The following is a 16576-nucleotide window of genomic DNA, read 5'->3' as shown; positions in this document are numbered from 1 at the left end:
GTTACAGATCACTGCTATTTTTTTTTTCCCATGAATCACGCTTACATTATGATATGTATATTAATCAACACAATACTTGTTACTCTTGAGTTTCTTGTAAATAACGTGATACATGAGGTAGTGTTGTTATTCGAAAAACAAAAATAAAAGGTGCGTTTTTTGTAAATCGTGCAATAAAATCCTTTACACCGTACCGCCACTACTTATTTTTTCTACGACCACTAACCGAATCATAAAATCTCACCCTGAACTCTCACCGTACGAAACTACCTCCCCATCCCACCCACATCCTATCCGCAGCCAGCCACCGATCCTTAGCAAAAAATCCATCGCATGTTGTGTCTGCGGGGAATCCGTCCGATCGGCGCAACGCAACGCCTCGAAAGTCGAAATGAGGATCCGGCGAGCGAACGAGCGTTGACATTGAGAGTGTTATCGAAAGAGTAGACGTGGTGGAAGAACCAGGTTGGAGCGAATCGATGCGCACGCAAACGTTCTTGCGAATAGACGAGCGACAGCGACGGCGTTGGCGTCCAAGTCGAACAAAGGTCGGTCGGTCGGTGATGTATCGGCCGAACGTGCACTAAACCAGCCCCCGACATGAATATTCGATTGTTCATCGGCGAAGTCAAGAAGAGGAAGGCGCTGTGGGATCAGTCCAGCAGGCATTACCACAACAAGAAGGCGCTGAGCGACGGCTGGAGGGACATCGCCAAGATATTCAACGTGGAAGGTAAAGGGCGGCGGCGGGCGAAGCGCCGCCGCGCGAATGGAGGCGGCGTGAGTGGGTGATTGAGAGAGAGAGTCCGAGACACTTGTTTAGTTATTCAGTTTTGGTTTCTGCGTAGTTTGGTGCGGTTTTAGGTAGTTTCACGTTGTATGCTCAGAGCGTTGTTTTTGTTCACTAAAATCTGGTGGTGGGATTAGGAGGGGTTGGACGGCACAATTGCATAAAACATACAGGTTACAATATAATGGACGCAAAAGAATTGACAATAATTATTCATCAAGTAGCAAAAGATATTTAAAATGTAAACTTTGTCTATGTAGAAGATATGTAATAAACTAATAAATATATCAATTAATAAACAATCAACATCTAGTGGCTATGTTTCGACTTTAAAAAAATAAGATACTAAGTATATAATTTTCCAAATTACTTAGGAGAGAATTATTAGTATTATCATTATTATTTTTATTAAATTATCCAACGTAAAACAGTGTCTGCGATTGATTTAAATCATTTTATTGATGAAAAATTTCTTTTGACATCACAATGTGTAATTGAAACATATAATTAATATAAAAATTTCAAGGAAAAAGAGTTCCAGCGACCTCTGGTGCTTTATTTTTCGCAATATTTGGGAATTTGGTGTTTTATTTATTCATTTTTAATTTTAAAGAGTCTCAAGAGATCCCCTGCTTTCTGTTTTGGGAAAAATTCTAAAGAATCTCAAGGGTATTTAGTGTTTTATTTTTATAAGAATTTCAAAGGATCTCAAGGGACCTGATTTTGTTTTAATTCTAAGAATCTCGGGGGCCCCTGGTGTTTTATATTTTTTAGCATTTAAAAGAACCTCAAGAAATTTATAGTGTTTGAAAGAATTTCGGCCCTTGGTGCTTCATTGAAAAATTTTAAAGAATCTCAATGGATCCCTGATGTTTTATGTCTTAAAATAATTGAAAGAGTCTCAGAAGCCCCTGGTGTTTTGTTGTTGCAAAAATCTTAAAGAGTCTCCTCGGCTCTTTTAAAGATTTTAAAGAATTTTAGGGATCTCTGGTGTTTTATGTCTGAATAAATTTGAAAAAATCTTAGGGGCCTTGGTTGTTGAAAGAATTTCGGCCCTTGGTGCTCTATTTTTTAAATAATTTTAAAAAATTTCAGGGGACTTCTGATATTGTGTTTTTGAAAAAAATTTATGAATCTCACGAGCCCCTGGCGTTTTATTTTTTAAAGAATTTGAAAGAACTTCAAAAGATCTATGGTGTTTTCTTGCTGAAGAAATTAGAAAGAGTTCCTAGGTAGCCTGGTGCTTTATTCTTGGAAAAAAAATTAGACCCTTGATATTTTATTAATTTTTTTAATTTGAAAGAATCTCAGAGGTCTTGGTATTTTGTTTTTGAAAGAATTTGAGCTCTTGGTGTTTTATTTTTTATACAAATTTACAGAACCTCAATAACTCTTTTGTTGCTGAAAAAATTTGAACGAATCTCCGAACACATTGGTGTTTGGTTTTTGAAAGAATTTCGGCCCTTGGTGCTCTATTTTTTGAATAATTTTAAAGAATCTCAATGGATCCCTGGTGTTTTGTGTCTTAAAATAATTGAGAGTCTCAGAAGCCCCTGGTGTTTTGTTTTTGAAAAAATCTCAAAAGAAGCTTTTTTAAAGATTTTAAAGATTCTTAGGGGTCTCTGGTGTTTTATTTCTCAATAAATTTGAAAAAATCGCAGAGGCTTTTGATGTTTTGATTTTGAGAAAATTCTAAAGAAACTCAGGGCTCCCTGGGTGTTTTATTTTTTAAACAATTTTAAAGAATTTCTAAAGCCCTATGGTGTTTTCTTATTGAAGAAATTAGAAAGAGTTGCTGAGTAGCTTGGTGCTTTATTTTTGAAAAAAATTGGACCCTTGATGTTTTATTTATTTTTTTAAATTTGAAAAACTGTCAGAGGTCTTGGTATTTTGTTTTTGAAAGAATTTGAGCTCTTGGTGTTTTATTTTTTATACAAATTTACAGAACCTCAAGAAATCTATGGTGTTTTATTACTGAAAAAATTTGAACGACTCTCAGAAATCGTTGGTGTTTAGTTTTTGAAAGAATTTCGGCCCTTGGTGCTTTATTTTTTGAAGAATTTTAGAGAATCTCATTGGTGTTTTGTGTCTTAAAAGAATCTCAGAAGCTCCTGGTGTTTTGTTTTTGAAAAAATCTCAAAAGAATCTGCTGGGCTTTTTTAAAGATTTTAAAGATTCTTAGGGGTCTCTGGTGTTTTATTTCTGAATAAATTTGAAAAAATCTCAGAGGCTCGTGATGTTTTGATTTTGAGAAAATTGAGAGCTCCTGGGTGTTTTATTTTTTAAGAATTTTAAAAAACTTCAAAAAACCTACGGTATTTTCTTACTAAAGAAATTAGAAAGAGTCTCAGGCACACCTGGTACTTTATTTTTTGAAAAAAATTGAACCCTTGATATTTCATTAATTTTTAATTTTAAATAATCTCGGGCACTTGGTGTTTTTTTTTAATTTGAAAGAATCTCAGAGGTATTTTGTTTTCAGATGAATTTGAGCTCTTGGTGTTTTATTTTTTAAATAAATTTAAAGAACCTCAAGAAATCTATGCTTGGTGTTTGATTTTGAAAGAATTTTGGCCCTTGGTACTTCATTTTTTTAGGAAGTTTAGAGAATTTCAAATAGATCCCTGGTGTTTTGTGTCTTAAAATAATTGAATGAATCTCAGGGGTTCTTGATGTTTTATTTTTTAAAGAATTTTAAAGAATCTTAGGGGTTTCTAGTATTTTGTTTCCGAATAAATTTGAAAGAATTTCAGGGGGTTCTCTGATGTTTTGTTTCAGAGAAAATTTGAAACAATCTCATAGGTCCTTGGTGTTTTATTAAAAAAATCTCCTAGACACTGCTATTTGTTTTTGAAACAATTCGTCCACTTGGTGTTTTATTTTGAAACAGTTTTAATTACTGCCAAAGGTGTTTTTGAAAAAGTTCTAATGAATCTTAGAGATTCCTGGTGTTTTTTTTTTTTTAAGAATCTCAAGGGAATTATGTTTTATTTCCGAAAAAATTTCGTGTTTTGTTTTTGAAAAAATCTTAAAGAATCTCCGGGCTGTTGGTGTTTTATTTTTTGATGAATTTTAAAGGATCTTAGGGGGTCTTTGGTGTTTTATTTCTGAATAAATTTGAAAGAATTTCAGGAGCCTGTGATGTTTTGATTTTGAGAAAATTCTAAAGAATCTCAGAGGCCCTGCTTAATTTTTTTATTAAATTGGAAAAAATCAAAGGCAAAAGAATTTTAAAGAATTTCAAGGGACCACGTTTTGAAAACGTTCTAAGGATTCTCAGGGGCCCATGGTGTCTATTTTTAAAGAATCTCAAGGGATCTATGATATTTTGTTTAAGAAAAAAATTGAACAAACTGACGCCTGGTATTTTATTTTTGAATGAATTTTAAGGATTCAAGGGATCCCTGGTGCTTTTCTTATTACAAAATTTGAAGGAGTCTCAAGGACCCCTGGTGTTATGTTTTTGAATGAATCTTAAATGATCTCAGGAATCCTTGGTGTTTTATTTCTGAATAAATTTTAAAAAATCTCAGGGGCCTGTGATGTTTTCTTTTTGAGCAAATTCTAAAGAAATCAGGGTCTCGGCTGTTTTATTTTTTAAAGAATTGTTAAAAATCTCAAAAGGTCCCTGGTGTTTTGTTTCTGAAAAAAAATCGAAAGAATCTCAGAGGTCCTTGGTGATAAATTTTTTGTTAAATTTGTAAAAACTCAGAGGAATCGTTATTTGTTTTTGAAAGAATTTATGCACTTGGTGTCTTATTTTTTAAAGAATTTTAAAGAATCTCAAGAAACCTTTGAGGTTTTGTTTAAAAAAAAAATTAACGCATCTCAGAAGCCCCTGGTATTTTGTTTTTGAAAAAAATTCGGCGTTTGGTGTTTTATTTTTTTGAGGAATTTTAAAGAGTTTCAATGGATTCCTGGTATTTTATTTTTTGACAGGATCTTAAAGAACCTCAAGGGCTCTTTTTTTAAAGAATTTTAGAGGATCCTAGGGGCTCTGGTGTTTTGTTTCTGAATAAATTTAAAAGAATCTCAGAGACCTCGGATGTTTTGTTTTTCAGAAAATTCTAAAGGGATCCCCGGTGGTTTATTTTGTAAGAAATTTTTAAAAATCTCGAGGGAACCCCGATGATTTGTTTCTAAAAAATTTGAAACAATCTTAAAAGGTCCCTGGTATTTTGTTTTTGAGAAAAATCTAAAGAATCTCAGGAGCCTTTGGTGTTTTTTTTAATTTCAAAAAATTTGGGTACTTGGTATTTAATTTTTTAAAGAATTTCAGACCTCTGATGTTTATTTTTTAAAGAATCTCAAGAGATCTATGATATTTTGTTTCTAAAAAATTTTAATGCATCTCAAAAGCCCCGAGTATTTTATTTTTGAAAGAATTTCGGCTTTGGGTGTTTTACTTTTTTGAGGAATTTTCAAGAGTTTCAATGGATAATGTTTTTGTTCATTGAAAGAATATTAAAGAATCTCAAGGGCCTTGGTGTTTTTTTTAAGAATTGTAAAAGATCTTAGGGGTGTCTAGTGTTTTGTTTCTGAATAAATTTGAAAGAATCTCAGGCCCCTCTGATGTTTTGTTTTTCAGAAAATTCTAAAGAAACTCAGGGATCCCCAGTGTTTTATTTTTTAAGAAATTTTTTAAAATCTCAAGGGATCTCTGGTGTTTTGTTTTTGAAAAAATTCGAAAGAATCGCAGAGATCCTGGTATTTGTTTTTGAAAGAATTTGGGTACTTGGTGTTTTATTTTTTAAAGAATTTTAGAGAATTTCAGACATCTGATGTTTTATTTTTGAAAAAGTTCTGTTGATTCTCAGGGGCCTCTGGTGTTTTATTTTTGAAAGAATTTCGGGCCTTGGTGTTTTATTTTTGAAAGACTTTTAAAGATTCAAGGGATCCCTGGTGCTTTTCTTATTACAAAATTTGAAAGTGTCTCAGGGGCCCCTGGTGTTTTGTTTTTGAATGAATCTTAAATGAAAAGAATTTTGAAGAATATCAGAGGCCCCTGGTGTTCTGTTTTTGAAAAAAATTCTACAAATTCTCCCCGTTGTGTTTTATATTTTAAAAGTTTGAAAGAACCTCAAGGGTGATTTGTTTCTGAAAACATTTTATATAACCTCAGGGGCCCTTGGTACTTATTTTTTCTTAATTTTGAAAAAATCCTAGAGAGACTGGTATTTGTTTTTGATAAAATTCTAATGAACTTCAGGGGCTCCTACTGTTTTATTTTTTTTAATCTCAAAGGATTTATGATGTTTTGTTCCTGAAAAAAAAGTGAATGAGTCTCAGAAGCCCCTGGTATTTTGTTTTTGAAAGAACTTCGGTATTTGGTGTTTTTTTGTCAAGAATTTTAAAGAGTGGATACCTGGAGTTTTTTTTTTATGAGAGAATCTAAAGAAATTCAGGGGCTCTTAGTGTTTTATTTTTTAAAGAATTTTAAAGATTCTTAGGAGTTTCTGGTATTTTCTTTCTGAAAAACTTTGAAAGAATCTCAGGGGTTTCGTTTTTGAAAAAATTCTAAAGAATCTCAGGCGCCCTTAGTACCTTTTTTAATTTGAAAGGATCACAAAGGTCGTGGTGTTTGTTTTTGAAAGAATTTGGACATTTGCTGTTTCATTTTTTAAAGGAATTTAGAAAATCTCAAAAAAAATTTGGAAGAATTTCAGGAGCCCCAAGTTCTTCAAAAAATTCAAAAGAATCCTGCCTTGGTGTTTTATTTTTTAAAGAATTGTAAAGAATACCAGCGGCTTCTGGTGTTAAAAAAAATCTAAAAAATTTCTCCTTGGTGTTTTACATTTCAGAGCTTGAAAGAACCTCAAGGGTCTCTGGTGATTTGTTTCTGAAAACATTTTAAAAAATCTCAGGAGTTGCTGGTGTTTTATTTCTAATGGAATTTGAAAGAACCCTGTGGCCTCTGATGTTTTGTTTTTCAGAAAATTCTAAAGGGATCCCCGGTGTTTTATTTTGTAAGAAATTTTTAAAAATTCCTAGGGAACCCCGATGTTTTGTTACTAAAAAAAATTGAAACAATATTAAAAGGCCCCTGGTGTTTTGTTTTTGAAAAAAATCTAAAGAATCTCAGGAGCCTTTGGTGTTTTTTTTTTTTAATTTGAAAGAATTTGGATATTTGGTGTTTAATTTTTTAAAGAATTTCATACCTCTGATGGTTCGTTTTTGAAAAAGTTCTAATGATTCTCAAGGGCCTCTGGTGTTTATTTTTTAAAGAATCTCAAGGCATCTATGATATTTTGTTTCTAAAAAATTTTTAATGCATCTTAGAAGCCCCCAGTATTTTATTTTTGAAAGAATTTCGGCCTTGGGTGTTTTGAAGAATTTTAAAGAGTTTCAATGGATTCCTGATGTTTTTGTTTCTTGAAAGAATATTAAAGAATCTCAAGGGCCTTGGTGTTTTTTTTAAGAATTGTAAAGGATCTTAGGGCTGTCTGGCGTTTTGTTTCTGAATAAATTTGAAAGAAACTCAGGGATCTCCAGTGTTTTATTTTTTAAGAAATTTTTAAAAATCTCAAGGGATCTCTGGTGTTCTGTTTTTGAAAAAATTCGAAAGAATCTCAGGAGCCTTTGGTGTTTTTTTTAATTTGAAAGAATCGCAGAGATCCTGGTATTTGTTTTTGAAAGAATTTGGGTACTTGGTGTTTTATTTTTTAAAGAATTTTAGAGAATTTCAGGCATCTGATGTTTTGTTTTTGAAAAAGTTCTGTTGATTCTCAGGGACCTCTGGTGTTTTATTTTTGAAAGAATTTCGGGCCTTGGTGTTTTATTTTTGAAAGAATTTTAAAGATTCAAGAGATCCCTGGTCCTTTTCTTATTACAAAATTTGAAAGTGTCTCAGGGGCCCGTGGTGTTTTGTTTTTGAATGAATCTTAAATGAAAAGAATTTTGAGGAATATCTGGTGTTCTGTTTTTGAAAAAAATTCTACAAATTCTCCAAGTTGTGTTTTATAATTTAAAAGTTGGAAAGAATCTCAAGGGTGATCTGTTTCTGAAAACATTTTATATAATCTCAGGGGCCCTTTTTGGTACTTATTTTTTCTTAATTTTGAAAAAATCCTAGAGACACTGGTATTTGTTTTTGATAAAATTCTAATGAACTTCAGGGGCTCCTACTGTTTTTTTTTTAATCTCAAAGGATTTATGATGACTCATTTTCGTGTAACTTCCCCCTTTTTCAGTGATGGTCGCCAAACAAAAATGGAAAAACCTCCGTGACACATTCCGCGTCGAACTGAAAAAAACCAAACGCTATAGCGGCCTGGACGCCTCCGACCCCATCCAATCCAGGAGCCTCTGGGCCTACTACGAAGACATGTACTTCCTCAAAGACATCCTGCGAACCCGACGCGTCAACGACTTCCCCGACGGACCCACCACGTCCGAAATTGCCGAAACCCTCAACGAGAACGTGAAAATCGAAAACGACTCAGAAATCGCGTACTCGCCCTCCGCCAACATAGAAGAAGAAACCGAAAACAGCTCCAACTTCGTCATCGGCAACGTCACCTCGTTGCATCCCCAGAGCGACGACGCGGACACCACGCACGAACACACCATGAAGAGGGTGGCGAAGAAGAGGAAGAGCGAGAGTGGGGAAGGGAATGACGACGACCAAGACGACGATTTGCTGTTTTTCAGAAGCTTGCTCCCGTTCGTGAAGAGGCTGGATCAGGATAAGAAGTTGTTGTTCAGGATGAACGTGCAGCAGATGTTGTACAACCAGTTGTACAGTAATTGAAGACGTGGTGGTGGTTTTCTCATCTAGATAATTTTAATTCTAGTAATTGTTCCAGAAATTGTTTTTTAAAGATTTAAAGTGGATTTTAGCAAAATGTCAAAATAGACTGTTATTGAAAATAGACTATGAAGAAATTTTTTACTAGTTGAGAGTTGTTTCATTATTATAAGTGTAACTAACGTCAATCAGCGTTGCGTTAGCCGCTCTAATAAATAGGGGGCTTTAATTGTGGTGATTAGAGCCTAATGGTCCGCTCTGCGATGATCGAGCACGAAATATTTATCAATCCAAGGTGTACGAGGTTTAACGAGTAGTGGCAACCCAGCGCTTTATCATTAGTTCACACATTAGCCCGGTCATCGATGGTACTTTGCGGTAGCGATTTCCTTCCGGTACCCTTTACCGATCCACTGGTCCGCTCCGCCTCTCCCCCCGCACGTCACATCCTGCTCCGTGAGAACACACCACTATTCACTGTTGAATTGAAACCCATCCGTGGGAATGACTTTGAAATAGGGTGTGTTTTATGTGTTACAGTGTTTCTTCTTCTGCCTTAAAACAAAACAACGGCTCTATTTTACGCCAATCCCCATATAAATTACCAGAGCATGACCTTCTTCGACAGCCGGCTCTCCACAATTATCGCGTTTTATTACCATAAAGTTGTGGAAGTTGTGGATCGGGGCATTAGCGGGGTGGTAATTGTGGCGAGAAAAACACTTGATATTGTCGTAAAGAGATCGTTCACCCTGGGTCGGCTAAGGGGCATTGATTTTTGCATAGGTGGGTAAAGGGTACGATTTTGAGCGAGAGAGGAGGATTTTCGCGTGTGCTGTATTTGGTGATGATTTTGGGAAAGCGCCGCCGGGTTTTGTAATTCTTTGTATTACGGGATACAAAAGTGCTCGGTTGCTTGCCGTCCCCCAGGTTCTTTCTTCTACCACTTGTTATTATATTATATGTATCACATCTGTCAGGGGCGTTGCTGTATGCATCACTTAAAGCAGATTTGGCGGCGTTTAACGATGGGTTTAAAAGCAATGCTTTAAAGGCCGTAAATTCACGTTGACACTCGGATTTTGTTAGTGTTTTGGCGGATTTTAAAAAGGGGAAACGTCAAGGACCTACTTGTTCTTTAATTCTTGAGCGTAAGCTAAGGATGACGTCATCTCCAAAATTTACAATAACATCAATTTTTTTTTAATCTCATAAAATAAGATACTCCTACACTTGTGATGGATGAATACGTGTTGAGTTTTCAATCTAGATATCCAAATTTTTGTAAAAAAAAAACTTCTAAACTTAATCAAAATTTATTCGATATTCCATCCCAAAAAATGATGACGTCAACTCAAAATTTTGCCTAATAAATTCTCCCTGATTCGATTTTACAGTTTGTGATATCACAATTTTTTATTTTTTCATTCATTTTTCAATTTCTCAATTTTTCGATTTACAATTTTTCAAGTCCTTGATTTTTATTTTTCATTTTCCCGATTTCAATTTTCATTTTTCCGATTTCATATCACAATTTTTCGTTTTTTCATTTCTTCTATTTTTCAAAGTTTTAGTTTTTGATTTTTCAATTTCTGGACCTTCCAATTTTAAAATCATTCAATTTTGTAATTTTTGGGTTTCCAATTATCCGATTTCCCGATTTCTCATTTTCAATATTTGTATTTTACACTACATTTTACGTTTTTTCGATTTTTAAGTTTCTCAATTTTTAATTTTTCGATTTTTCAATTTTTCGTCTCGTCAATTTGTCAAGTTCTTGATTTCCAATTTTTAGATTTCTCAAAGTTTTCATTTTATACTTCTTGGTATTTTCGTTTTCAATTTTTCAATTCGAAGAGCTGAAAAATCGAAAAATTAGAAAACCCAAAAATTGGAAATTTGTAGAATCGTCAAAATTGTAAATTCCAAAAACTGTAACACTGAAAGATCGAAAAATGGAAAAATTAAATATCGCGAAATTGAAAAATTCTAAAATCGTAAAATTGAAAAATCGAAAAATCCAAAAAGTATATAAAAAAAAGACCGAAACGAAAAATTGCAATTCGAAAAACTAAAATCTAAAATTTAAAAAATTGAAAAATGAAAATATCCAAAAATTGAAAAATCCAGAAACGAAAAATTACTAAAATAAACTCGAAAACTCTAAATTTGAAAAATCGAAATACACATTAAAAAAATTTAAATCGGGAAATCGAAACATCCAATATTGAAAAATGAAAAACTCAAAAATATAAAATTTAAAAAATCGAAAAACTAAAACAAAAATCGAGAAATCGAAAAATCTAAGATTTATAAAATTGAAAAATTGAACAATCGAAAAATCGAAAAACCGAGAAATTGAAAAATAGAAATTGAAAAACTGAAACATCAAAAGATCGAGAAATTAAAAATTGAGAGATCGAAATAGTCCTAAACCGAAAAATCGATAAATTTGGAATTGAAAAATTTAAGCTTCAAAAACCTACATATAAATCGAAAAATTGAAAAATCGGAACATCTAAATCTCGAAAAATCGAAAAATTTAAAAACCGAAAAACTAAAAACCACAGGAATCAAAAATTTTAAAAATCGAAAAATTGGAAAATCGAAAAATCTAAAAGCGAGAAGTCAAAAAATCGAAAAATAGAGAAATCGAAAGTGTGAAAAATCCAAAATTTAAAAATTCGAAAAATTGAAAAATCGAAAAATCGAGAAATAAAAGTAGGTATCTAAAATTTAAAAAATCGAAAAATTAAAACATCAAGAAATCGAAAAATTAAATATTGAAAAACCGAAAAAACAAAAAAATCGAAGTAATGAAAAACAGGGAAAACGTAAAATCGAACATTTAGAAACCCAGACAATTGAAAAATGAAAAATCGAATATTTGAAAAATGGAGAAATTGAAGAATAGAAAAATTGATAAATCCTAAATTGAAATATCGGAAAATTGAAAAATTCAGAAACGAAAAATTACCAAAATGAAATGCTGAAAAACAGAAAAATCGAACACTGGAAAAATTTAAGTACATATTAAAAAAATTAAAATCGGAATATCGAAACATCAAAAATTCGTAAAATCGAAAAATGGAAAAATCAAAAATATAAAATTTAAAAAATCAAAAGACTGACAAAAAATCTAGAAATTGAGAAATCAAAAAATCTAAATTATAAAAAAACGAAAATGCAAAAATCGAGAAACTGAAAGGTCCCAAAACTGAAAGATTTCGATAATAGTCAAAAAATCGAAAAATTGAGAGATCGGAATAACCTAAAATCGAAAAATCCATAAATTCGAAATTGAAAAATCTAAACTAAAAAAAAGACAAAACAAAAAATCGAAGCATCTAAATCTCGATAAATCGAGAAATCGAAGTGAAAAATTGAAAAATCCAAAAATGAAAAATTTTTAAAATCGAAAAATAGAAAAATCGAGAAATAAAAGTAGGTATCTAAAATTTAAAAAGTCGAAAAATTAAAATATCAAGAAATCGAAAAATTAAATACTGAAATATCGAAGTATTGAAAAACTGGGAAAACGTAAAATCGAACATTTAGAACCCAGAAAATTGAAAAATGAAAAATCGAATATTTAAAAAATGGAGAAATTGAAGAATAGAAAAATTGATAGATGGTAAACTTGAAATATCGGAAAATTGAAAAATTTAGAAACGAAAAATTACTAAAATGAAATGCTGAAAAACAGAAAAATCGAACACTGGAAAAGTTTAAATACATATTAAGAAAATTTAAAATCGGGATATCGAAACATCAAAAATTCGTAAAATCGAAAAATCCAAGAGCGAGGGTCAAAAAATTGAATAATAGAAAAATCAAAGAACTGATAGGAAAAAAAAGGAACATCGAAAAATCGAAAAATTGCAAACCGAAAAATCTAAAAGCGAGAACTCAAAAAATCGAAAAATCGAGAAATCGAAAATGTGGAAAATCCAAAATTTAAATATTCGAAAAATTGAAAAATCGAAAAATCGAGAAATAAAAGTAGGTATGTAAAATTTAAAAAATCGAGAAATTAAAACATCAAGAAATCGAAAAATTAAATGTTGAAAAATCGAAAAAACAAAAAAACGAAGTATTGAAAAACTGGGAAACGTAAAATCGAACATTTAGAAATCCAGAAAATTGAAAAACGAAAAATCGAATATTTAAAAAATGGAAAAATTGAAGAATCGAAAAATTGATAAATCGTAAAATTGAAATATCAGAAAATTGAAAAATTCAGAAACGAAAAATTACTAAAATGAAATGCTGAAAAACAGAAAAATCGAACACTGGAAAAGTTTAAATATTTATTAAGAAAATTTAAAATCGGGATATCGAAACATCAAAAATTCAAAATTCGTAAAATCGAAAAATGGAAAAATCAAAAATATAAAATTTAAAAAATCAAAAAACTATGACAAAAAATCTAGAAATTGAGAAATCAAAAAATCTAAAATATAAAAAAATGAAAAATACAAAAATCGAGAAACTGAAAGATCCCAAAACTGAAAAGTCGAAAAATCAAAAACCGAGAAATCGAAATTGAAAAATTTAAACATCGCGAAATCAAAACAAAGATTTCGAGAATAGTCAAAAAATCGAAAAATTGAGAGATGGGAATAGCCCAAAATCGAAAAATCTATAAATTCGAAATTGAAAAATCTAAACTAAAAAAAAGACAAAACAAAAAATCGAAGCATCTAAATCTCGATAAATCGAGAAATCGAAGTGAAAAATCCAAAAATCCAAACATGAAAAATTTTTAAAATCGAGAAATAGAAAAACCGAACAATTTAAAAGCGAGAGTCAAAAAATTGAAAAATAGAAAAATCAAAGAACTGATGGGAAAATTCTGAACATCGGAAAATCGAAAAATTGCAAATCGAAAATTTGAAGAAATGTAATCGAAAAATTGAATAAATAAAAAATCCACTAATGGAAAAATAGAAAAATTCTTAAACCGTAAAATTGAAAAACCGAAAAATCGAAGGAAACTCAAAAAATCCGAATCGAAAAATTGCAATTCGAAAGATTAAAATGAAAAATTTTAAAAATCGAAAAATGAAAATATCGAAAAATTGAAAAATCAGAAAACGAAAATTTCGAAAAATTGAAATACACGTTAAAATAAATTTAAATCGGGAAATTGAAACACCAAAAAAACGTAAAATCGAAAAATGGAAAAATCAAAAATATAAAATTTAAAAAATCGATAAACTAAACTAAAAAAATCTAGAAATCAGGAAATCGAAGAATTGAAAATTTATAAAATAAAAAAATTGAATAATCGAAAAACTGAAAAACCGAGAAATCGAGAAATCGAAAAATCCAAAAATTGAGAAATTGAAGTAGTCTAAAATCGAAAAATCGATAAATTCGGAATTAAAAAAAAAATCGAAACATCTAGATCTCGATAAATTGAAAAATCGAAATGAAAAACTGAAAAATTGAAAAACCCAAGAACCAAAAATTTTAAATATCGAAAAATTGAAAAACCGAAAATTCTAAATGCGAGAAGTCAAAAAATCGAAACAGTGAAAAATCTAAAATTTAAAAAATCGAAAAATTGAAAAATAGAAATATCGAAGGACAGAAAAATCGAAAAATCAAAGTATCTAAAATTTAAAAAATCTCAAAATTGAAAAATTCCAAAATTGAAACATTTAAAACCTGAGAAATCGAAAAATTAAAAAAATAAATAATTGAAAAGTCGGAAGAACGAAAATTCGAAAAATCGTTCATGGGGAAATTGAAAAATCGCAAAATCCAAAAAAATGTAGAAACGCAGAAAATTGAAAAATGAAAAATCGAAAATCGGGATATCGAAACATCAAAAAATTATAAAATGGAAAAATGGAAAAAGCAAAAATGTAAAATTTAAAAAATGGAAAAATCCAAGAACTGAAAAACAGAAAAATGAAAACTTGAAAAATCGAAAAATTGGAATATTAAAAACTGAAAATTCGTGAAATTGCGAATCGAAAAATTGCAAAATCTAAAAAATTGAAACATTTAAAAGTTGAAAAATCCAAAACTGAAAATTTTGAGAAATGAAAACGCGAAAAGAAATGAGAAATTGCAATTGCAAATCGAAAATTGAAAAAACAAAAAATTATAAAATCGGAACATTGGAAAATCGAAAAATTACAAATAGAAAATTTGAAAAACTGAAAAATTTTCACATTGAAAAACAATTGTAAAAATAAGAAAATAAAAATTGAAAAATTCAACAGTTGGTAAACTGAAAAACTGAAAAATTTAAACTTGAAAACTCGAAAAATTGCAAATCGAAAACTGAACAAACAAAAAAATAAAAAGTTAAACAACTGAAAAATGTTTATAATCTTCCAAAGAAGCGGGATTTGTTGGAAGGGGAATAACCATCGACCAATTTTTTATTTCAAATATATTCACATCAACGATCTAGTTTTGACAAAACATGGCCCTAAAAACATTGTACCCACAATAAGCTCACCAGTAACCGCTTAACCAAATTATTTAAAATTCAATAAACGTTTATCTAAACCCGAGTATGTATATCCAAACATTTTATTATTCACCGACGTGTTCCATAGATTGTGCATTTTATTACGAATTTCGGGGTTATCACAAAAATTTCATTACTTCAGCAATAATGTCAACCAAACAAAACATCCCTTAATTCCGATGCCTCGCTTTCTCGCCAGGTTTGAAACTTTTTCAAACATCATTAGCCTCGTTTCTCGGTGGATGTTTTAGTGATTTTTTCATTTGGTCAATGTCCAGACCTGAAATAAACTTGACAGGACACTTACTTCGCCTGTGACATGTTGTGCAAACAATGGTGTGGCCGTTAGGGGGCGAGCTTTACATCCAAACTGGTCAACCTCCCTCCATTCATGTTGTCGAAGCTTTTTTACGTTCATTGTGCGAAAAGCTGTTCATTGAGTCGATTAGGGGAAAATATAAATCAATACTGTTATTTTTCATGGTCCGGAAGCTACAGGCACTATTTGCTGGGTAATAGGAGAAGGCTAGGGACTAGGTTACGTCTTAAACAATCGATGACGTCAGTGAGAAACTTATTACTAGAGAGCGGATTTATAAGCACAAAAAAATTAAGAATAAGCGCTTAAATAAGCACAACATTTTCAATAAAAAAGTTTTATTTTAAGCAAAAAAGCATTAAAAACATAATCATATTACAAATCAAAGAACACTTCTTAGAACTTTGGATAAAATATTATTACAATAATCCTAGACTTTATATTTTACACACGTATTTCAGTTTTCTTTAAAACAATTTATGATTGTAATATGTTCCAAGTTGTCCACTGTAAAATTTTTTCGCCGATCACTTAAAATGTGTTTAAAATTGGAGAATGTGCGTTCAACATCCACACTCGTTGTTGGCGCAAATTTGAATTTTGCAACTAATGTTGAATCTAACTCCAAATTTTCCACCTTTTGGACTTGTAAAACACGAGCAACGTCGGAAAGAACCCCGAAACCTGCATTTTTATTTAACACTTGGTCAAGTTTTTGAGATACTCTAGTACCAATATCACCCCTTACTGCGTTTGCTTGTTGTTTAAATTCTTTCACTAAGCTTATGGCATCTACCAACAACATGTTGGGTTTTTCTAACTTTTCTATTACTTCACATACGAATTGATAATTGCTTCTTAGAAAAGCTAGATCTTGTCGCAAATCTTTGTTTTCCAAAATATTTATACAATCTTTAATCGATTGAGAAGAATCTTCGCTAAACTCCGTAACTACTTCCTCAAATTCTTTGATATATTTGTCATAATAAAATGTGGCCTGTAACCATGTTCCCCACCTCGTTATAATCGGCTCTGGGGGCAATGGTATGTTTGGAAATTTTTCCTTAAAATGTTGCACTTTTAGTGGGGCTTTAACAAAAATCTTTTTACCATTTGCCACTAATTTATTAACAGTAGGAAACTGCAAACGTATTCCTTCAGCCACTCTGTTTAAACCTTGGGTAATGCAAGTAGAGTGAATTAAATTGGGGTACAATATTTTTAGATTAT

At 31.1% G+C, this 16576-nt stretch overlaps 1 protein-coding gene across 1 annotated transcript; it reads left to right on the top strand.

Moving 5' to 3' along the window:
• Positions 1-453: 453 nt before the first annotated feature.
• LOC135143724 (uncharacterized) lies at positions 454-8689 on the top strand. Its single transcript, XM_064075636.1, has 2 exons — positions 454-733; positions 7981-8689. The coding sequence occupies exons 1-2, from the start codon at positions 601-603 to the stop codon at positions 8538-8540; spliced, it is 693 nt and encodes a 230-aa protein (XP_063931706.1). The 5' UTR covers positions 454-600; the 3' UTR covers positions 8541-8689.
• The last annotated feature ends 7887 nt before the right edge of the window (positions 8690-16576 follow it).

The sequence above is a fragment of the Zophobas morio genome, unplaced genomic scaffold (genome assembly GCF_036711695.1).
Source record: "Zophobas morio isolate AGI-343-1 ecotype UQ-CSIRO unplaced genomic scaffold, CSIRO_AGI_Zmor_V1 ptg000074l, whole genome shotgun sequence".
In the NCBI taxonomy this organism is placed as follows: domain Eukaryota; kingdom Metazoa; phylum Arthropoda; class Insecta; order Coleoptera; family Tenebrionidae; genus Zophobas; species Zophobas morio.
This window is presented reverse-complemented; position numbering and strand designations above follow the sequence as displayed.